Source organism: Myxine glutinosa, chromosome 9, assembly GCF_964187855.1.
Source record: "Myxine glutinosa chromosome 9, kmMyxGlut1.1, whole genome shotgun sequence".
Lineage (NCBI taxonomy): Eukaryota > Metazoa > Chordata > Myxini > Myxiniformes > Myxinidae > Myxine > Myxine glutinosa.
In genome coordinates, this window is record NC_136269.1 from 70,261,177 (window position 1) to 70,283,763 (window position 22,587).

Sequence of the window (22,587 nt, forward strand, 5' to 3'; positions counted from 1 at the left end):
CCTTACTATCAATCCTCGAGGCACCAAATATCAATTAATCCAAGGCAAATCATCGGATCGTTCAGCTTTCCAAAGTCATTAGTTCCAAAGCCCTCAAACCCACGGCTGCCAACTTTTCTATTGCCAGATTCTTATCCGTATAGTTCCAATCATCTCAGAGGTTCACCTTTTTAGCTTCACTTTCTCAGGTGAACATTTTCGGTTCCCTTTCTCTGAATCACAGAACTCCCAAAACATTCCCACCACCCAAGCCATAAATCCTTCGCTTGCAAATGCATTCTCTCCAAGCTTGAGATTTTAGAACCCGCAGGACTGCCTGCTAGCAACAATCTTTCCCACTTACTTCCTGACAGATTCTCCGCAACAGGTCTTTCCAAGGTGCAGCCATCTTCCATTATGTAGTTTCTGGCATTTACGAAGCAGTTTTTCATTTCTCGACAACCAGTCATTTCTCAGACCAAAAATCTCTTGAAGGTTAATTCTCAGAAGCTGCACTAAAAGTAATGTATGTTCCTGTCTGGCATAAATCTTTGTGAATATTAAACTCATGGCCAATATATGAAAGTATATTTATCAGGTGGAGAAAGGCTAATGTTCATATAAAACAGCCAGACTTTGGTTAAAGCAAGGCCAGGATGTAGTTTTAACCCTAACTGTAAGCCAGAAGATGCCTTCTCAGTTACACCAAGATGCTCACAAGTGATGTGATGGATGCCACTCAGCTCTATGCTCTTCCTCCCTGGCCTCCAGCTTCCCCACTCTGATTTCAGTCCCTCACTTCCAGTTTCCATCAGTATGTTCAACTCCATGATGTTAGCCCTCAATTGAGATGTTCTTGGCTGCTAAATACCTGTCCAGCCTTCCATCCTCAACCTTAAGGTCCAGGAATCTTTGCGCATGGCAAAAGCTGGTGCTAATTGAGGTGCTTTTCAGGAAGGAGACAACCAACGCAGCTGAGGAAGGCTTGGTTGTTGGCAACTTTGTCGCCATTGTTTTTATCTAGCACGATCAATTTTGGATAAGCAGAAACAACAGGAAGATAAATTAATTATGGCTTCATTTTGCTCATTGTCTAGCTAATGTTTCAACTTGGTGCATATCCCAAAACTTTAGATTTGAGATTTAGCTTTCCCCTTATTGTCAAACCATACTCGACAACACCGTCACACCGTGTGTCTGTGTCTGTCTGTCTGTCTGTCTGTCTGTCTGTCTCTCTCTCTCTCTCTCTCTCTCTCTCTCTCTCTCTCTCTCTCTCTCTCTCTCTCTCTCAGCCTTTCTTCCCCAAAATGAAGTTGCAAGATGGGAGAACTCCTAAAAGCCCCAAATTTACAAACCCCAAAAGTCATCCCATGGAGTTCTCAATGCAGATGCAGAGTGGATACATTCTCCACTCAAAGGCAAGTGTGGTAAAGCAAGGATACATTCTCCACTCAAAGGTCGCTTTACTAATACTGTTTCGACAAAATAAGTTTGTCTGGCTGAATTCCTCCATTCCTAGGAGTCCCCAAACAAGGATGGTTTCTCATTGTCTATATCGAGTATACCTTGAAGTGCAATTTGTACAACACTTTGCTTGTTCCTGGCTCTTGCTAAGTTGCAAAGTAATGTCCATGTCCATATAACCTTGTCTCTGACTTCAATGAAGAATGTTAAAATCTAGGTTGTGTTAGGATTGGCAATTGAGAATGTATCTTACTAAATGAATAATCTAAGAAGGAAACTGCCATATTGAGGGAGACTGGCATCACAAAAAAGGTACCATATGTTTTATACTTTTTTCTGATTGTACAAGTAACCGAGTAAGCCTGATAAAAACTTATTGCTTTGCCTTACAAAGGGGCAGAAGTTGTGGAGGCGGATTCCACCTCTGGGTAGTTTGGGGCTACACTTGTCCGAGACTGCTGGGTGTGTTTGGGACATGTTGCTGCGGAAACTAGTCACGGATGACTGACTGTGTATATGCTTCCCTGATTGTGGCACAATGAGTGTGGGGATGGTAGGGGTGATTAAGGGGGGAGGTGAGGTGAGGGGTGATCAGGGTAATGGAGTGACATCGGTAAGTGGCAGCCCTTTACAGACAAGCTAAACTGTAACACTCTGCAGTGATCATCCAACTGTTTGCTGCCCGATGCCCCTCCAGTCTGTTCTGTCAAACACATGTCGTAGAGTGGCCAGGTGCAGGCCCGGCAGTATATGCTTGGTAGACTGCGGCTAGATCAAATGCTTCAAGGCTAGCAGGCCCTCCACCCTCCATCCCATCCCGTCGTAAAGCCAAGGCATAGTCCAGCGGGCAAGGCGGTCTTGGAGGCTGGAATCGAAGAGGTGAAGTAACTTTTCCACCCAAGAGGCCTTGTCTACGCCGGTCACGGCGGTGGTAAAGTGCGGCAAAAGCTATGACGTTGAGAAGTAGGAGAGAGGAGCCAACCGCAATAGTGACACTCAGTTCTGTAGAGTAATCATGGAGCAACGGAGCTTCAGCTGGGGAAAGAGCCGAAGAGGCAGGTGGTGGATGGCGCTCACCTCGTCGAGTTAATGAAGTTGGACGAGTTGCTGCTAATGGACGATTGTTGCGACGCTGTGTGTGTTGCATGCCATCAGATGGTGGAATCTAGCAGGATGAACAAGGGGGAGAGAGGATAGAGATTAAAAGAAAGAAATCTCTCCAAATAATTAACAAAACCAACAGCAGCACCACCACCACCAACAAAAACCAAAACAATAACTCCTAATGGGCCTAAAACTAGCTTTGTTAAAACGGTTGTTGATTTGCCCTGTGAAGTGGCATTGCTGCAACATCTCTTATAGTTAATCCACGTTATTTCCAGAGGTAATGAGATAAGTTGAATAATGAATTCAGACGTTTCAAGAATAATTATTTCACATTCTAGATTCGATGTTGTGTATTTATGGAAATTAAATGTACACTAGTTTCATACTTATGTTAATACAAATTACAATGGCTGAAAAGGCCCTAATTTGCATACGCTTTATGCAAAGAGTGGAAGAGCACGTACAAGAAATTTGATTAAAGAATAACAAAACCCAAAAAAGTTTATATATAAACAGAAAACCTGAAGCTGTTTAAGAACACGATTAATTATCCAGACAAGATTATCAAATAAAAATGGGGTGTTTGGGGTTGAGGAGTTGGGGGTGAGGGGGGGAGGGGGAGATTGGGAGGGATTGCTTTCTAATTATTTCCTTTTCTCTTCATCGCTCTAACTGACATCAAGCACTCCCATCACCTCTCTTCCTCGTTCTCCCTCATTTACCCCTCCCTAATCCTCCAACACAATCATTACTCTCTGAGAACAGCATAGAGTCGCTCATGGCTCTCTCAACACATCACGTTTTAGTTGTACGCACATAAAGGTACACTCTTTCGGCCAATTTAACGAAAAAGGAATTACAAAAAAGTACAATTTAAAATTTGACTCTTTTTTTAATACAAAGTCGAGTCTCATGGAAGACATAGAACATAGGACGGCCAGAACATTACAGAAAAAGATTAACATAGCCATTACACTACTGAGCCTGGGAGGTCAGCAGTTTGAACCCCGGGAAGCCATACGACAGACTTTAAAAATAGTACATGCTGCTTCCTTGCTTGATGCTCATCATTAAAAAAGGACAGTGCAACGACAAACAACCATAGGTTGGCAACCACTGGGCATGATTGATGGGCCTAATTGCCTCCTGTGTTGAATTTCACTGTAACGGAACTAATGGTGGAAAAGGAGTGGAGGAGGGAGGGTTGGGGACGACGACGACGATTCACCAACAGCAGGTTAGGGGGACACAACAAAGGAATACTTAGAGGCAAAATGGGGAACATCAAAGGGAGGGCACAAGGGAGGGACAAGCTGGATTCAAACTCAAACACAGCTAGAAAAGGAAGGGGAAAAACTGGGGATGAAATGAAAATGGAACAAAAAATCAAAAGGAGGCACATGAAAGGAGGAAAACACAATAACATTTAAAGGAGGGGCTGAACAAGTAAATCTTAGAGGGTGCAAGATTAGAGAGTAGATTAGAGTTCGTAGATGGAGTGGCCACCGACCAGTCTGCGATGCGAGAGCAACAAGACTCAGCTTCATCGTGGCACATTCCAATCATTTTGAAGGCCTTGGCTTCCATGGCATCATGCTGAGCAAGGTGAGAGGGGAGAGCAGTATTCCATCAAGTTGTAGATAGAAGGCCTTGTATACTGGGAAAAGTTCAAATTTCAAAAGGATAGACTTGGCACGGATGTGCAGTATGTGGCCTGCTTTGGAGAACAACTTGTATATATGGTTTGCCAAAGAAATGTCATGGCTGATGGTGAGACAAATACATTTGAGTGACTGAACATATTCAAGAAGTTTGTTAAGGAAGTAGATGGGAGGGTTTGCCAGATGGCCCTTTTGGAGTGAAATAGTGTGTGTCTGTGAGATTTGTTGGCATTGATAGACATATTCCAAGTGTTGGACCAGGTTCTTATTCTGTTACGATCTGCAGAGAGGAAAGAGGCTGCTAGTTGCTTATTTGAAGGACAAGATATGCTTCAGCAGAGGGTGGAGTCATCAGTAAAGAGATGAGCAGGATTTTCTCGAGAATCAGAAAGATCATTGATGAAGATGAGGAACAGGACAGAGCCGAAGACACTGCCTTTGCGCACTCCAGCCTCGACAGGGAGAGGGGACGAGAGGATCCTGTTGAGAGCTATGTGCTAACTATGAGAGTGGAAGATGTCAGTAAGCCATGAGAGGAGGTGTCCTTGTATGCCATAGGCTGAGAGTTTGGAGAGCAAGGCATGGTGCTAGACTGTGTCAAATGCTCGAGATATGGCCACAGAGATGGTCCTGATCTCATATCTGAGATTGAGGGCCTCCATCCATTTTTGGCAGAGTAGAAGCAGCATGTCCAGGGTGGAGTGACTGGGTATAAATCTGAACTGATGATCTGAGATCATGTGGTTGGAGAAAAGGAAGCATTTGATGTCAACTGTGATAATGGACTCCATGACTTTGCTTACAAGCATATAATTAAAAAGGATCTGTTTTCACACCACATTTGTGTATTGGAGTGAGTTGGCTGACGTACCAGTACACAGAAGCTGACCAACAGCCAATTATAGGGTGAACATAGCAGAAACAGGATGTTAAAGAGTGGCAGAGCATATTTTTAGGACTCTTGTGCTGATGCCGTCCAGGCCTGTTGCAGAATTGGAGTCAGGAGCTGCCAGAAACTTCATCTTCTCAGGGGAGACTGACAGTGTCTATGAGGCATTGGATATGAGAGGGTAGGGATGGTACAGAAAGTGAGGGGTTGTGTATGCAAGCTTTGGAAGTAAACACCGTATTGAGGCTTTCGGCTTTTTTGTGGGCAGAGTCGGCTGTGGTGCCATTTGAAGTGAGGGAAGGGATAGATGGGGAGCAGATATTAGCGACAGACTCGACAAGGTGTCACCAGATAAGTTGCTCTGTTGCTGTTGCTCTCATATCGCAGGCAGGTTGGTGGTCTCTCTGTTTTGTACCATCTATTCTCCAACATTGCTTCCTCTGCTCTCTTCGTCCTCCGACCCTCCCCAGAAACTCCAGGATGCACATTCTTCCAGTAACCCTCTCCTGGGTAAACTTACAAAATCCAGGTTGACTGAACCTCTTGCCTTCCTTTATCTTTAACTGCAGATGACCTTCTGGTGCAATACGCATAACTAATCTGACATCTAAATAAATGGTTGCAATTTGACCTAGATTATTTATAGCTCAGCTTGTATGTTAAAATTTCGGGTTGGCAGAATAGTTTAGAGGTATGCTCAGTCTTACATTTGCTGTCTTACCTGGGTTGGAATCTCAACCCAGCTATAGATGCATCAATGTGTGTGACGTCCATCGGAAGGACATTAAGCTGGATGACCCCTCTTCCAGCATTGGCTGTTAGTGTTCGTTAAAAATCCAACGTTGTCTATTGCGAAGAGTAGACAAATAATTACCACCACCTTGACAAATACCAAATTCCTGCTACCTTCGGTTGAACGATAGCCATGGCTAGTCGGGTTTGTGAAAGACCTTGTCTAAAAAACGAAGGGGTACACGGTATAAAACAAATTGCATGAGAGAGAGCAACAAATTGACACTACTAGGAATTTCAGGAATGAAGTCGGAGATTGAAAGAGGTGGATTTGGGGTGTATTAACGGGGGTAGAAAAGATCAAGGTTTTGGATGGGGGAAGATAAGAGATGGTGGTGAAAAGCTGTTTTAAAGACCTGGAGGGAGGAGTGGGATTGAAGAGAGTGAGGGAGTTTGTTCCAGAGGTGGGAGAACAGAGGAATGAAGGAGTGAAGGTGAGCAGAGAGTTTTAATTTTGTCAGTTTCACCAGAAGAGGGTTGCTGGCAGTTCTTGTGCGTCCTGCAGGAATATTTGGGGGACACAGCACAGACAGAGCTGGGGGAGCTAGGTCAGAGAGGAGTCGGTAGAAGACAGAAAGACCACCAACCTTGTTGTTGATTTCCAAAAATTCCAAAATTATTCGTTGTTCCACCCTCTTTGTAATCTCATATATTGGTTTGCAGCACATGTAGAAAACACAATTAAGGGCAATGGTTGTCAACACTGGACAACAAGTTTCCTCAAAAGCAATTAATCCACATGCATTACTTTGTGTTTTATAAACAAAAATCCAGGTCACATTTGGATCACACTTCTATTAGGCAGCCATGAGAATGCTTCTAACTTGGCTTTTAGCTACCTGTCCCCTCAGTTGCCCTTTTGCAGGATCTATTTTGACAAAACAGTTGCAAACACCTATCCTTGACATCTGTATTGCAGGGTAGTGCTGGGAACTCAGTTGTTTTCCAACTAGAACCAATCATTTCCTAAGGTCAACAACTTTCTGATTCAGGAAAAGTGGTTTAGGCATTAGTTGTTTCCAAACAAGAAATGTAATCCTCTTTAAAAGCCACTATTTCATATAAGATGACTGAAATGCTGAGGCATATACAAATATAGTATGTACACATCATTACTAAATGCCTACCTATACACAGCTTACCTTGGTTGTGGTGCTTGTGTGTTGGAACATGTCATGTGGGTTGTGCAACTGTGGCACCAAATGCAGCCAGAAGGCAACGCGTGTTGCACGGTACTGCTCTCGTAAGCGTGGTTTCAATCCTACGTGCAAGTATCGTCGTTCCCGAGGGGTGTATTTGGCCCAGGCTGTTTCGTCAAAGCGTCCGCTGCGGCCTATGCTCAGACCAGCATTTGGAGAGAGTGGTCGATTTGGATCCCTGTTGGGTGGGCAATGTAATGAATGATAATTAATTTGGATGATGGATTTATTTTTCTGTTATCATTATTTAATTGATATTTAACTTTCAAAGAGCTGGAAAAAATGTTAAATAAAAACGAGGGAAGAAATTAATAGAGAGAAACATTGTAAGTAAGAATTATGGAGATTTAATAATATTTGATTGGTGATACATATTAACATTGATTAAATGTGAATTAAAATTCCAGGTCGATTGGACAAAAATTGATAATTTTATGCAACCATGACCTTTTGATCTAAAAAAAAACCCCGATAGATTCCTACCTCTTGATTAGTGAACCAATTCAGTGACCCGATATGCAAATTCTTAAAATTTCAGGTCAGGTGAAAATTGGTGATTTTACACAACCTTGACCTTTGACCTTTTTGATCTAAAAAACAAACAAACAATAGGCCTGTAGCTTTTGATTGGTGAACCAATTCAGTGACCCAATATGCAAATTCTGAAAATATCAGGTCAATCGGATGAAAATTGACGATTCTGTGACGCTGACCTTTGACCCTTCAACAAAATTATTAATTCACCTCCTCCACATTCTCAAAATAAACCTGTGTTGAAAATGTGATGACAAAACTCAAATGGTAAATTGAAATTTCAGGTCAAATGGATGAAAATCGATGATTTTAGGTGTCGCTGAGCTTTAACCTTTTGACAAAATAATTAATTTGCCTTCTCCGTATCATCATAATAAAGCTTTGGTGAAAATTTGATGACAAAGCTCAAGCGGTAAAAAAGTTACGGCCTGGACAGACAGACAGACATACATTAGTGATCACAAAACCCTGTCTCCTGCTGCACAGTGGACAGGCTTTTAAGGCCTAGTGGTGTCATCATTACTGATGGTGCTGCTGCTGATGTTCCTCCCTGCACAGATGGGCAATAATTTGGATTTTTGTCAGTATTCCAGCGATAACCTGCCTACGCTTTTGCAGTGGGGTCAAGAATAGACTAGAACAGACTAATTAGGTCAGGAATAAACCTACACTGTACAGCTCAAAGTCAAATGTGCTACCTCTGCATCATCCTGCTGGACATGATGATGATAAGCAATGTGATTATTAATATTATGTTAATGTTAAGCAATAGCAATAATCATGATGAAAAAGGATGAAAAAATTATCTGCTGAAAATTGAACGTGAAAACAATACATTGAAGCAATTGTGAAGTGCTGACCCAGTTTTGGCAAAGTTTGTCCAGTAGGCAATGAGTGCTGCGCTAAGCGCGGCATCTGCGCGAGAGAAGTTGCATGGAAGAGATGCCGTGGCTTTCGCAGCTCCAGCAGGAGCCTGAGGCCCTGCGCCGAGGGCTTCGACTAGTGGAACGCCAAACACGTACAATAACTCCAGTCCCAGAGCGTTTCCTCGTACTCCGGCAGATAAGGTGCATTCGTGCTGGAACGTGTAGAAGTAGGTAGGAGAGCCATAGCGAGCGTGCAGGTCTGCTGTGGCTACGGCTGGGACCAACCATTGGTGGTCGGTGAAGAGAGCAGCCAAACCTCGTCGACGGGCAGCTTCACTATCACGATTTGCCCAATCAGTGTACATAAATCTGGCGAAAGGGTGAGGGGTCAGTCGATCACAATGCATACTTTTTTCGACAAATGTTGTCGGTTCATTCATATATCCACCACCGAAATACAGATGGGACAGCCGGATTTACTTGCCCATTCAAAATTTCAAAGTTTAATCCCCTGCTGAGGATCATATCCAGACAAGATGGTTCAATGGTGAGCACACTACCAGCTGAGCTATCTTAGCACCCCATTAAATGAAAAGCAAATCCTACTCTTACCCCCAGTGGGAAAGAATTAGTCGCCAACCAATAATTCGAGTAAGTTTTAGCCAAAAACTGCTGCAGCATGACAGCCTCTCAGCAATTAAAGTGTAATATTTATATAAATATGAAAAGTAATGGTTTCCTTTTAATAGGTTATGAAGCTTGTCCACAAAGCAACGAAACAGCTGGCTTGTGTTGTAGTGTACTGTATTTACATTTACCTCACTGTTGCTCGTAGTTCATCACGTCCCTCAGGGTAGCCATACATGCTGTCGACAAAAGCAGAGATGGCTCGATCGAAGGAGGCAGCAGTCAGCTCTCCAGTCTCACCAACCACCGCCTCTGCAAACCTGTGGTACCAGCACCCTGGTTTGGTGTTTGAGCACGACCCAAGTTCTCACGTCGATCATGCAACATTTGCATTTTTCCTTGATAAACGTGCACTACTGCTCATGAGAACGTTTATCATGTCTGAAGGAAAATAAACATTATACAGACAAGGAAAGGATGAGATATGGAGTATGTTTACCTAAGACCTTCGGTCTGTGCTAGGCCTGTCATCACATCGTAGTTGAGAAACTCTCCCTGCTCCATGAGTGCCCGTGGATCATCCGAAACTACATCCCCGTCGATGACTGGACCGAATGCCGCATGGTAGGGTGCTGGCCACACGGCAGCCTCGGCCAGCTGGCGCGCGGGTCTTGAGCGGAGACAGCCAACGAGTGCAGCTGTGTCTAGGAGATTGCAGTCAAGGCGCTCGGCAAGCCGACGTGCATACTTAGCCGGCTGATAGCTGATTGCCCAGCTGGCCAACGCTGTTCCGCTCTGCAGGATGGCACGTTGAAACAACCCTGTGGGCCAAATGAAAGGTGGAGAATTGAGTTGGGAAATCATTGGGAGGATAATTGGATGAGTAGTTGGTTGGCTGGATGATTTTAGTCCATTGGTGATTGGTTGTAGAATCTGTCGAATGTGTGATTGAGTGTGTATGTGTATAGATTTCCTTGTGGGTGCTTGCCAAAAGATTGTGCTGACGATCTGGTGAGGTATCATATCATTGCGAGGGGTAGCATAATAATCCACATTAATGAGGTAAGAACATCTGTACAATGTACAAAACAAGATACTTAAAATCCTCAACAACAATTCATAAGGCACTTGTGATGATGACTACGGTATGTAACAACATATACAGGGTGAGCCAGAAATATGGTCATTTTTGAAATTAGTGTGAAGGAAATAAAAAATTGTATTTCAAAATAAATTCATTGATGATATTGAAGTACATAACATGCATTTTTATTTTTTTACTGATTTCCTTTTATTTATTTTTACAGGCAAAACACTTGAGTGACCATGTGGAACTGGTCGGGTGAAGAACGCGCTTTTGCTATCAAAGCTTTTTACAAGAATAATGATCGTGCAACTGCTGCACAACGTCAATTCAAACTCCATTTTAATGTTCACCTTCATGGAAATGTGCCGTCTGTTCGTGCTATCACGTTATGGGTTCAGAAGTTTGAGAGGACCGGTTCAACTTTAAAAGAGAAACCGCCGGGAGCACCCAAATCAGTAAGAACGGCACAAAACATTGAGCGTGTAAGGGAGTCAGTTTTGAGATGTCTGCATCGCTCCAGCCGAAAGCATGCATCAGCCTTAAGAATTTCTCACATGTCACTATGCCGCATATTGCATAAGGATTTTAACTTTTATCCCTATAAAATTCAAACTGTCCAGGAATTAAGCCAAGATGATGAGATTGCCTGCAATAATTTTTGTGAGGGAATGCTTTCATTTATGGACGGAAATGAAAACTGAAACATTGCTAACAATTTGTTCATGTCTGATGAAGCACATTTTCATCTGTGTGGCGATGTCAACAAGCAACACACTCGTTTTTGGGCAGCCGAAAACCCAAGATAAATGCACATGAAACCGTTACACAGTCCCAAAGTCACAGTGTGGTGTGCACTTTCGTCATTCGATATCATAGGGCCTTACTTCTTTGAGAACGATAACGGAAATGCCGTCACTGTTACTGCAGCTCGATATACCGATGTGGTTTCTAACTTCCTCTGCAGAGAATTAAACAGATTTGCAGAAGTGAGCCCAATGACGTGGTTTCAGCAAGATGGTGCAACCTCCCACACCGCCAGAGTGTCCATTACTACAGTAAGGGCGGTCTTTCCAAAGCATGTCATTTCCAGAAACGGCAATATTCCATGACCAGCGAGGTCACCCAATTTGACTGCATGTGATTATTGATTGTGGTCATATCTAAAGGACAAAGTGTATGTTAACCTTCCACAAACTCTTCATGAACTTAGGGAAAACATCTGATGCTAAATCAATGATATTGATGTGGCCATGTTGCAGAACGTCATGAATAATTGGTGTCCAAGATTGGAGGAATGTATCAGAGGAAATGGTGCGCATCTCCGAGATGTTCTTTTCCACAAATAAATGGCATGTTATGCACTTCACTTTCCTGTAAACATTTGTCTTGAAATACAACTTTTTATGCCCTTTACACGAGTGTTAAAATCAACCATATTTCTGGCTCACCCTGTATATATTGTTGTGGATATGAGAATGTTTTTTTTTTGTTGTTGTTGTTGTAGTGTAAATTGTTGTAAAATATCGCCCTCCTTACTCCAGTGTTGTATAAAGGTCAAAGGGCGTTCCCGTAGTTAGTTCCATAAAGCATACATGAAGGACACCATAATACCCCTGTTCAGTAGTTTATTTCCTTATTATGTGTATTAGGGTAAGGCCTTGTCTTCCATTAAGATGACACTCCATTGCACCAGGTGAAATAAGAGTAGATTCCGTTCACATTCCCTTTTCGTCAATTGCCAACTACAATTGCCGCCATTAAGCATGTGCTCAGCTCGGGGAAGAAGGGCGTGCCCGCCCATCGTCATCAAGGGTGGAGTCAGAGGGCCTGTGCCCACCAATCAGGGCCGAAGCGAGCTCACCGAGGGGCGTGTCCTGAAGGCCGGCGGCTTGATCGCCTGAGGCGCTATAAAAGCGCACGCGCAAGAGCCGAGTGCGTGGTTGGACCAAGCGAGAGACGTGCAAAGAGAGGCGCGTCAGAACGTTGGTTGGTGGTTGGTGGCGGAAAGAGAGTTGGTTACAAAAGAGAGTGGGAGAAGTAAAGAGAAGTGAGGTGGAGTGAGGCAGAGTGAAGCCAAGAAAGACAGCAAGCCTTGTGAGGGTTGAGTTGAGGAGGAGCACAAAAAGGGACACCAAGAGTTGCGTCGACGCCACCGAGGTTTTCCCGCCAAGAACGCGAGGAGTCGGAGCTGTCACCTCCAGCCCTGCCGTTTGCAGGGACCTGACCCTTCCTCCCCCTCCAGCCATCCACCTCCTGCCATTGCTATCATCATCCCCCGTGTAAGTGTGTTCGTAGTCTGTCTTTTGTCTTGTCCCAGGGAATAAGTAAGCTTGTATAAGTTAATATTTGCACTGTGTCACCTGCTTTTTCCATTTTCCCTGTATATAACCTTGACTGCTCCTTTTGCTTAGTGTGTGTAGATAATAAATCCTGTTACTCTTCTGTACGTCTTCTTCTTCTTCCTCTTTACATTCAGTCGCTTTAGAGGTTTCCCCATTGAATATCTGTGGCGCGATTCAGCCAACGTTCAGGAATCGGGTTAGTCGGGGTAACTATTAGGGCCGCGGTGCCATCCGCTCGGCAAAACAACATTTTATCCGCGGTCCGTAACAATATATATACATATTTTTTTTATGTATATCTATATGTATATATGTGTATATATGTGTATATATGTGTATATATATATATATATATATATATATATATATATATATATATATATATATATATATATATATATTGTAGCGGTTAGCGAAAAGGGTTTTGGCTTTATAAAAGCTTTACCACTTCCGTTCGAGTTTAGAGTGTGCTGGAGATTCCTGTTTGAATAAACAAGTTTTGAACCCTACGAAATGGCCTCGTCTTCTCGCCTTCCGCAACTTCTAGAATATATACATATACATACAGTCGTGGCCAAAAATATTGGCACCCTTGCACTTTTTTCAAATAATGCACCATTTCTTCTAGAAAATTGTTGAAATTAAAAAATCTTTTGGTATCCACAAATGTATTTCATCGGTTTGCAGTGGAACAAAACAAAAAAAATTACTAAATCTTAGCTTATTCCACACAGAAACCCTAAAATGGCCCAGACAATATTATTGGCACCTTTTAGAAGTTCTTAGAAATAATTAGATTTGAAGCAGGTGATTCTCTTTTACCTTGGAATTGAACTCACCCATGGTGATTAGCAGGTGCCTGCAATATAAAAATCACTCAATCAACCAGTTTGAATAGAGACAAGGAGTCATTCTGCTGTTTTGTGTCACTGTGTGGACCACAATGAGCATGGAAAAAGGAAAGAAAACCAGATAATTGTCTGAGGAGGTCAGACACAAGATTGTAGCCAAGCATGGACAATCTCAAGGCTATAAGTCCATCTGCAGAGACCTTGATGTTCCTGTGCGCACCGTACGCAATGTTATCAGGAAGTTTAAGGCCCATAGCACTGTAGCCAACCTCCCTGGACGTGGCCATAAGAGAAAACCTGATCGAAGATTGCAGCAAAGGATTGTTCAAATGGTGGAGTAAGCACCTCAATCTACTGCCAAACAGATTCAAGCTGACCTTCAGACACAAGGTACGACAGTTTCAACTCGCACCATCCGTCGATAACTCAATGAAAGGGGGTTTTATGGTAGGAGACCCAGGAGGACCCCACTACTGAGAAAGCCCGACTGGAGTTTGCCAACACACCTGACCAAGCCAAAATCCTTCTGGGAGAAAGTCCTGTGGACAGATGACACCAAAGTAGAGATTTTTGGGAAAGCACATCATCTCTGTTTCCAGAAAACAAAATGAAGCCTTCAAAGAAAAGAACACCATCCTTACAGTCAAACATGGAGGAGGTTCAGTGATGTTTTGGGGTTGCTGTGCTGCCTCTGGCACTGGGTGCCTTGAATGTGTGCATGGCATCATGGAATCAGGAGAATACCAAGGCATTTTGGAGCGCAATGCTGAACCCAGTGTCAAAAAGCTGGGTCTCCGTCGAAGGTCATGGGTCTTGCAGCAGGACAATGACCCCAAACACACTTCAAAAAGCACCCAGGAATGGTCGACAGAGAAACAACAGAGAAACGCCAGACAGAGAAACGACGCATTGTGAGCTCGGATTCCGATATGATTGGGGATGATGAGGGGGTGGAGGTCATGGTGTTTTTTTTAAACTCGGGTGATGGTTGATAGGGGCTTGTGAGGGGATGGTGAAGCCGGGTGAGGCGTGGTCGTGAGTATTGTTAGTTAGGGTGATAGTTGATGGGGGATTGTGTGGGGGTGGTGTGGGGTGGTCGTGAATATTGTTGGCTAGGGTGCCATTTGTAGGGGGATTGTGAGAGGATGGTGGAGGGGTGGGGGGGAGAGAAGGGTGTAGGTTGGTCGTGGGTACTGTTAGCTAGGGTGATGGTTGATTGTCTGTTTTTTTGAAACATTAGGATGCCTCAAAAACCAAGGAAATAAGTTGAACAGACATCAGCAAGGGCAATATTACCAAAGGAATCAGCAAGAAATCCAAGTCAAAGTGGTTGTGTCAGCAGAAAATATCCGATGGCAGAAATATGTGTTGCACGCTTGGAACAAGATCACCCTTAGGGCAGGTTCTCTGCTAGTTAGGTAGAATGATGTAAAGATGAACTGATTACATTTTGGGGTCAAAGGTCAAAGTCTGTAATAGGTATATAACTTTAGAACGGCTGAAGTGATCTAATTCAAACTTGGTACAGATATGTATAATGATGTAAAGATTAACAGATTCGATTTTAGGGTCAAAGGCCAAAGTCTGTAATAGGTCTATAACTTGAGAACAGCTAAAGTGATCCAATTCAAACTTGGTACATAAATGTATAATGATGTAAAGATTAACTGATTAGATTTTGGGGTCAAGAGGTCAAAGGTCAAAGTCCGTAATAGGTCTATAACATGAGAACGGCTAATGGGATCGAATTCAAACTTGGTACAGATATATATAATGATGTAAGGATTAACTGATTAGATTTTGGGGGCAAAGGTCAGAGGTCATGTCAGGTAAAAATGTGATAATTTGAGAACAGCTGAATGGATTTAAATCAAACTTGGCACAAGAATTATAATGATATAATAATAATGTGGGCGGAAGCATATCAGTCGACGTCGTGATGTCGAAGAGTGTTGTTCTACTTAAGAATGAAAAGGTTTCAGAGCTAAAAATATGAGAAAGTGAGAAAGTTTATCAGGTCTGAACTAGCATGACTTAAATTCTAAACTGTTGGTGAGTTTATTATTTTTATTTTTGTAAACTTGGTCGAGGCTCGTATACGAGCTAACACACAGAACACATAATAAAGGGAGTGGCAGACAAGATGACGGCAGGTGATTTCAGGAAAGAAAACAGGGAATTTGAAGGAGATGGGTTTGGGTTGGATTAATGGGGCTACAAAAGATCAACGTTTGAATGGGGAAAGATATGAGATGGTGGTGAACAGCTGTTTTGAAGACCTGGAGGGAGTAGTGGGATTGAAGAGAGTGTGGGAGTTTGTTCCAGGGGTGGGGAAAAAGAGGATTGAAAGAGTGAAAGTGAGCAGAGAGTCTTGATTTTGGTAGTTTCACCAAAAGAGGGTTGCTGTCAGAACTTGTGCGTCCTGCAGGAACGTTTAGGGGACAGAGCACAGACAGAGCAGTAGGTGCAGGGCTGGAGAGGTGTCGGTAGAAGACAGAAAGACCGATAACCTGCCTGCGGTGAGAGAGTCAAAAGCCCTAAGAATCAGCTTCATCGTGGGAGATACCAATGATCCTAAAAGCCTTGGCTTCTAGGTACGACAGTTTCAACTCGCACCATCCGTCAATAACTCAATAAAAGGGGGTTCTATGGTAGGAGACCCAGGAGGACCCCACTGCTGAGAAAGCCCGACTAGAGTTTGCCAAAACACACCTGACCAAGCCAAAATCCTTCTGGGAGAAAGTTCTGTGGACAGATGACACCAAAGTAGGGATTTTTAGGAAAGCACATCATCTCTGTTTACAGAAAACAAAATGAAGCCTTCAAAGAAGCCGAGCTAGGTGTGAGGGAGGAGCACCAGCCCAGAGGGGAGAGCAGTACTCCATCAAGCTGCCGATGAAAGCTTTGTATGTGGTGAGAAGCTCGGTAGTGCCAAGGAAGGACTTCACACGACGGAGGATGCCCAGTCGGCAGTCAGCCTTGTCAGCGACTGGCTTTAGGGGTCAGCTTGGAAATGTGTTTTTCTGAGGAAAGATCATTGCAGATAGTGACACCCAAACGCTTGAGTGACAGATCTTCTTTGAGAAGATTGTTGAGAAAGTAGATGGGAGGGTTTTCCAGACTGTCTTTTCGGAGAGACATAGTGGGAGTGGGAGATTTGTCAGGATTGAAAGACATATTCCACTTGTTTGACCAGTTTGTGATTTTGTCCAGGTCTGCAGAGAGTGAGGATCCTGCTGCCTGCTGATCTGAGGGATGTCAGAAGCAATGATGGATTCCATGACATTGCTGATTATTGGGAGCAGGCTGATTGGTCTGTAGTTGCAAGGATCTGTTTTTGCACCTTTTTGTGTATAGCGGTAATGTTGGCTGATTTCCAGGCAGATGGCAGATGACCTTGAGCAAAAGAGAGGGTGAAGAGAACAGAGTGAAGAGGGTCATAGAGCGGCAGAGCAGGATTTTAAGACCCGTGGGCTGATGCCATCTGGTCCAGTTGCAGAAACAGAGTCGAGGTTTGACAGAAACTTCTCCACCTTGTCGGGAGAGAAGGACACAGAGTCCAGAAACAGCTGGATACGACTGGGTAAGGTGGGTACAGAGAGCGATGGGTTTGGGACACAAGATTTTGAAGCAAACACAAAGTTGAGGCATTCGGCTTTTTCACGTGTGGTGTCAGCTGTGTAGCCATTTGAGACAAGGGAGAGGATGGAGGGGGAACAAACACCAGAAACAGATTTGACCAGACACCACCAGGATTGGGGGGGGGGGGGGGGGGACAGATTTGAGAGTTCAGTCTTGAGATTAGAGAGATATTGTTTCCTGTCTCTCCTGAGGATAGACACACTTATTCCGAGCTTTGTGAAAGGAAATGAGATTACCTTCAGGTAGTTGGATTTGGCTTCGAGGAGGCAAAAGCAAGTTGTTTTAGGGCAACTGCCTCACCACAGGATTCAGTGTACCATGGACGGGGGGAAGGGTATGACGACGAGATGGGATGAGAGAGAGAGAGAGAGAGAGAGAGAGAGAGAGAGAGAGACAGAGACAGAGAGAGAGAGAGACAGAGACAGAGAGAGAGAGAGAGAGAGAGAGAGAGAGACAGAGACAGAGAGAGAGAGAGAGAGAGAGAGAGAGAAGTTTTCTTTGGAAGAATTCCCAGGATGAGTTGATGTCAGAGGCAGTAGAGATGGGAGACCACTCCAGATGCTTTATGGCTGTTTGAAGACCATGCCAGTCAGCCTGAGTGAAATGCCAGACATGTCGACGCTGAGGGGGCTCTCTGAGAATGGCCAGAGAGATGTCCACTTTAACAAGGAAATGATCAGACGAACCGATTTGAGCAGATGAAGAACAGCAGACATTTGCAGGGAAGTTATTCATAACCAAAGCCAGAAGAGATGATGTACCGACAGAGATCCGGATCGGGAAAGTGACAGATTGTGTCATTCTCATTGAGTCTCAGAAGTCCTTTGCTGAGTCGCCATGGCAGGTGTGAGAGGTACCCACCGCCAGCCAGCTGGCATAATGACATCCAGTTTCCAATCAATAAAACCCACAACAGCTGGGGGAAAATGTGACACAAGCTGGAAAGCATATATAAATTGACTCACACAAGTCAGGTTAGAATCACTACTGATTCGGTAAATTCCTGTTTGTGTGTATAACGAATATGTTTTGTTGAACTTTGTTCACAAGATGAGTATAGATCGTGTAACCTAATTGAAAACTCATTGAGAGTTTGTTCAACCTCAATGAGATTCACACATATGTGAAGTACGACATTCTTTCTTTTGATTTAAACTCATCAGCACACCAATATGGGTAGGCACACCTCGTTCAAATTAAAGTACATTGATGTTTTTGTCCTCCATGTTATTTACGTCCAAGCTTCACGATGAGGTTTATATTAGTCAAAAAAAGAAAAAAAAATCAGTCAAGCAAACAAGACATATAGCACTCATCACTTGTCACCCGAATGCTACAATCGCTACCTAAAGTACAAATCTAGGAAATTGGATTAATTACCAAGTCATTTTGAACATGTGGTGAAGGTAATCAACAACAAGAACAGGCATTTTAAGGCCATTTCCCCTGCTGGAGCGGGGGTTAGCCTTGCGGTCCCCATGACAATCTTCTCCATTTTGCCCTATTTTCTGCATCTCTCCTTGTTAACCCCCTTGCCCGCATTTCTTCTTCCACCATCTTTAGCCAAGTCTTTCTCGGTCTTCCCCGTCCTCTACTCCCTTCTACTATTTATTTCCATCACTCTTCTCAACCAGTCACTTTCATCCTTCCTCAACACATGACCAAACCATCTCAACCTGTTCCTCTTCACAGCATCAATCACAGGCTCTATTCCCATCATCTTTCGCAATTCATCATTTGTCTTCCTCTCTCTCTCAACGATACTCCACACATCCACCGAACCATTCGCATTTCCACCCTTTCCAGCCTTCGTTGCTGCTCTACGTTCATTACGCATGTCTCGCTCCCATAAATCATAACACTTCTCACACATCACACACACCTTTCCCTTCAGCTTCAATGGTGAAGGTAATCGTCAGATTAAAAAGGAAGGACATTACTACTTTTAATTAACATGACAAAGCCAGCGCAACATGAGATGCCAGAGTGCAGTGGCAGAAGTGAGTAGATGCTCAAAACTGTTGGTGATATTTCTGGAAGTAAAGAAAAATCACTGTTGAAGAAGTCCCCGATGCAATTATATGACGTAATTGTAAGAAATTGCTGAAATAGCTCGAGCTATTTTGCCACGGTCACGAGCTGTTTGCTTATTTCATCGCAAGTTGTCAAACTACATGAACCTATGTAATCATCCACCCACACCCTGCTGGCCTGAGGGCTCAGAGTTTGCATAATTTAGTTATGATGGCTGCAGCACCAGGGTTTTATATTGTAAGAGGAGTTGCCTTCTTTGGGAAAGTCCAACATTTGTAAGACAGTTGTGGACTCTGTTCATTTTATTAAACATTAGAGCTGTTGTTTTTTCTTCTTCAAAGTCTCACTGTTTTGGGGAGTTGTAAATGCTGCCATTCTAGCCAAATTGCAAACTAATGACAGTTATGGATCCAGGAAATATCAAGCAGGGAGTTGAAAAAAACAGTGGTGGATGAGGATAATTTGTGAGGGGGCAGGAAGGGGAAGGGGTGTGTGGAGGGGGGTCGAGGGGTGTGGTTACTAAGTACATTCCCAAACTTAAAACACCAATTTCTATAAAATTCCCCCTACAATTCAACATCATATTTATTTATGGTAAACATGCATCTTCATTCTTCATCTATCTATAATTCCAGTAATCTCTGTGTGTTTGTTTGTACGTTTGTACGTTTGTTTGTTTGTCTGTGACCGCTGTTTCTCGACAACCAAGGGTCCGATATACTTGCAACTTGCCAGGTATATTGCTGGGGACCCGAGGATGTGCCTTTTCAAGGTTTGATATTAATCGGACAAGTACTTACCGAGCTATGGCGATTTAGCCGTTCGCCGTTCGCTTTGGCGTTGCGAATGGACCAAACCATTGCATGTAAATAGAGGGGGGGGGGGGGTTCTGTGGTCGTTGCGAATGGACCAAACCATTCATGTAAATAGAGGGGGGGGGGGGGGTTCTGTGGTCGTTACTGCCACGTGGTTTCAAAGTTTTTTTTTGTTGTTGTTGTTTGCACGCATGTTTTTTTGCACCCACGTACGGGCACGCCCTAGGATGTTTACACACACACACCCCTACACAAATTTTTTTTTTTTTTTTTTTTTGGCAAGGAACGGGCACCCACGTACGGGCACGTCCTAGCTTATATATAGTACGGGCATGCCCTAGTATTATTAAATACTAATAATTGGATAAAACAACTGTTACGCCCAGAAATAAAAAAGAATCAATGTTGGAATATATTTTTGGTCATAGGTTGAGGAAGCCAACAAAGTGATGCCAACTAAATTCTAATAACAGATGCTCAACAGTACAATGAAAAAAAATCACTCATAGAGCAACACTTGGCAAAAGAGAACAAAGTAGAATGGCACTCAGTAGAGCATCCTTTTGACCTCACAAATAATTCGTGGTTGAATTCAGTGACCTGATATGCAAATCGTCTTCAATTTTTAAGTTAATCGGATGAAAATTGTCAATTTTAGAAATATGGCCTACGTTGACATTTTGGCCAATGTTGACCTCAAAAATTGTTGGTGGTTGAATTCAGTAAGCCGACATGCAAATCATATTCAAATTTCAAGTCAATCGGATGAAAAATGAGGATTTTTGGAATTCGAAAAGGTTATTGACCTTTGGCCTATGTTGACCTTTTGGCCTACGTTGATCTCAAAAATAGTCGGTGGTTGAATTCAGTTAGCTGATATGTAAATCCTATTCAAATTTCAAGTCAATCGGATGAAAAATGAGGATTTTTGGAATTCGAAAAGGTTATTGACCTTTGGCCTATGTTGACCTTTTGGCCTACGTTGATCTCAAAAATAGTTTGTGGTTGAATTCAGTTAGCTGATATGAAAATCCTATTCAAATTTCAAGTCAATCGGATGAAAATTGAGGATTTTAGGAATTCGAAAAGGTTTTTTTTTTTTTTTTTTGTATACAAGGTCGAGGCTCCTGTAAGAGCTAACATTAATCACAAATAGACAAACTTACACATAAAGCATAAGATAAAGGGAGCGGGAGACAAGATGGGGAGAGATAGGGAAGTACACAATCACAACAACAGGAGAGAACAGGGACGTCGGTAGATCTGTGTAAGGGGGAGGGCTGGGGGAGGAGGGAGGGCTACACGGTATAAAGCAAATGAACACTACTAGGAATTTCACTACTAGGAATTTCACTTCTAGGAATTTCAGGAAAGAATTTGGGGATTTAAAGAGGTGGATTTGGGGTGTTTTAACAGGGGTAGAAAAGATCAAGGTTTTGGATGGGGGAGGATAAGAGATGGTGGTGAACAGCTGTTTTAAAGACCTGGAGGGAGAAGAGGGATTGAAGAGAGTGAGGGAGTTTGTTCCAGTGGTGGGAGAAAAGAGGAATGAAGGAATGAAGGTGAGCAGAGAGATTTAGAATAATCTTTAGAATTTATGACTAAAAGAAGCACCCACAGAAAAAATGTGTCCTCTTGCTCTGCTTGGCGAAATGATATTATTCAGTGCGATGTAAATGTTTGCGCCCCCCAACCCCCTAACCCCAAATCATGGATCCGCCCGCGCCTGTGAGGGGTAATAATACGAGTTGCCTTACAAGGAACTTTGATGCAGAAGGTAGGCCGTGAGGCCCAACAAAGATTGCACTATTATTGCCATATTGTGGTTGTTTGTCCATGCTTTGTCCCTTATGTTGAACATCAAGTGAGGAAGCAGCACATTTTTATATTCTTTGATATGATTTGGCTAGGGTTCCAACGACTGACGCCCCCAGACTCTCTCATTGAGGCTGTTTGCCTCCAATAAACAATGATCCTCTAATTCCAATACTGAGAACCATAATAGCGAGAAGTTAAGCAAAACAATTTTATTTGAATGTTTATTAGGGAAGCAACCTAGTGGACATAAGGAACTGAAAAAATATCAAGACGAAAAGCATAATAATTAAGTGGTTCGATCATAACCTCAAACAGAAAGCCAGATGCAATGGTGTTTACATAAGTGGTGTCTTAATTTGCACAACTTGGCAAAACAACTGTAGTATACTAATCATTGGGAATGATGTCTGTATTATAGCAACGAAAGCAGATGTTCTGAACCTTCGACTGTATTTTCAAAACAAAGTAGAATTGGGAAAGCAAATTGGGAAGATGGCAGCTTACGTATTTTTTAAACTATGAGTTGGTTTGTAAAATCTGTTTATGCGTCGTCTCAAATGCATCCAATCCACACTTTTGAAATTGTTGGTGAGAGAGTCAAAAGCCCTAAGAATCAGCTTCATCGTGGGAGATACCAATGATCCTAAAAGCCTTGGCTTCTAGGTACGACAGTTTCAACTCGCACCATCCGTCGATAACTCAATAAAAGGGGGTTCTATGGTAGGAGACCCAGGAGGACCCCACTGCTGAGAAAGCCCGACTAGAGTTTGCCAAAACACACCTGACCAAGCCAAAATCCTTCTGGGAGAAAGTTCTGTGGACAGATGACACCAAAGTAGGGATTTTTAGGAAAGCACATCATCTCTGTTTACAGAAAACA

The 22,587-nt window shown here is 43.1% G+C and overlaps 1 protein-coding gene across 1 annotated transcript in view; it reads right to left on the reverse strand.

Moving 5' to 3' along the window:
• Positions 1 to 2,108: 2,108 nt before the first annotated feature.
• Positions 2,109 to 22,587, reverse strand: part of LOC137435750 (neuroligin-1-like) — a 37,861-nt gene continuing 17,382 nt past the window's right edge. Inside the window, exons 3-7 of the mRNA XM_068129693.2 lie at positions 9,618 to 9,939; positions 9,310 to 9,438; positions 8,486 to 8,860; positions 7,035 to 7,269; positions 2,109 to 2,608 (exon numbers count right to left, since the gene is read on the reverse strand). Of these exons, the coding sequence (XP_067985794.2) occupies positions 2,150 to 2,608; positions 7,035 to 7,269; positions 8,486 to 8,860; positions 9,310 to 9,438; positions 9,618 to 9,939 (1,520 nt within the window). The 3' untranslated portion in view covers positions 2,109 to 2,149. The remainder of the gene's footprint in view (positions 2,609 to 7,034; positions 7,270 to 8,485; positions 8,861 to 9,309; positions 9,439 to 9,617; positions 9,940 to 22,587) is intronic.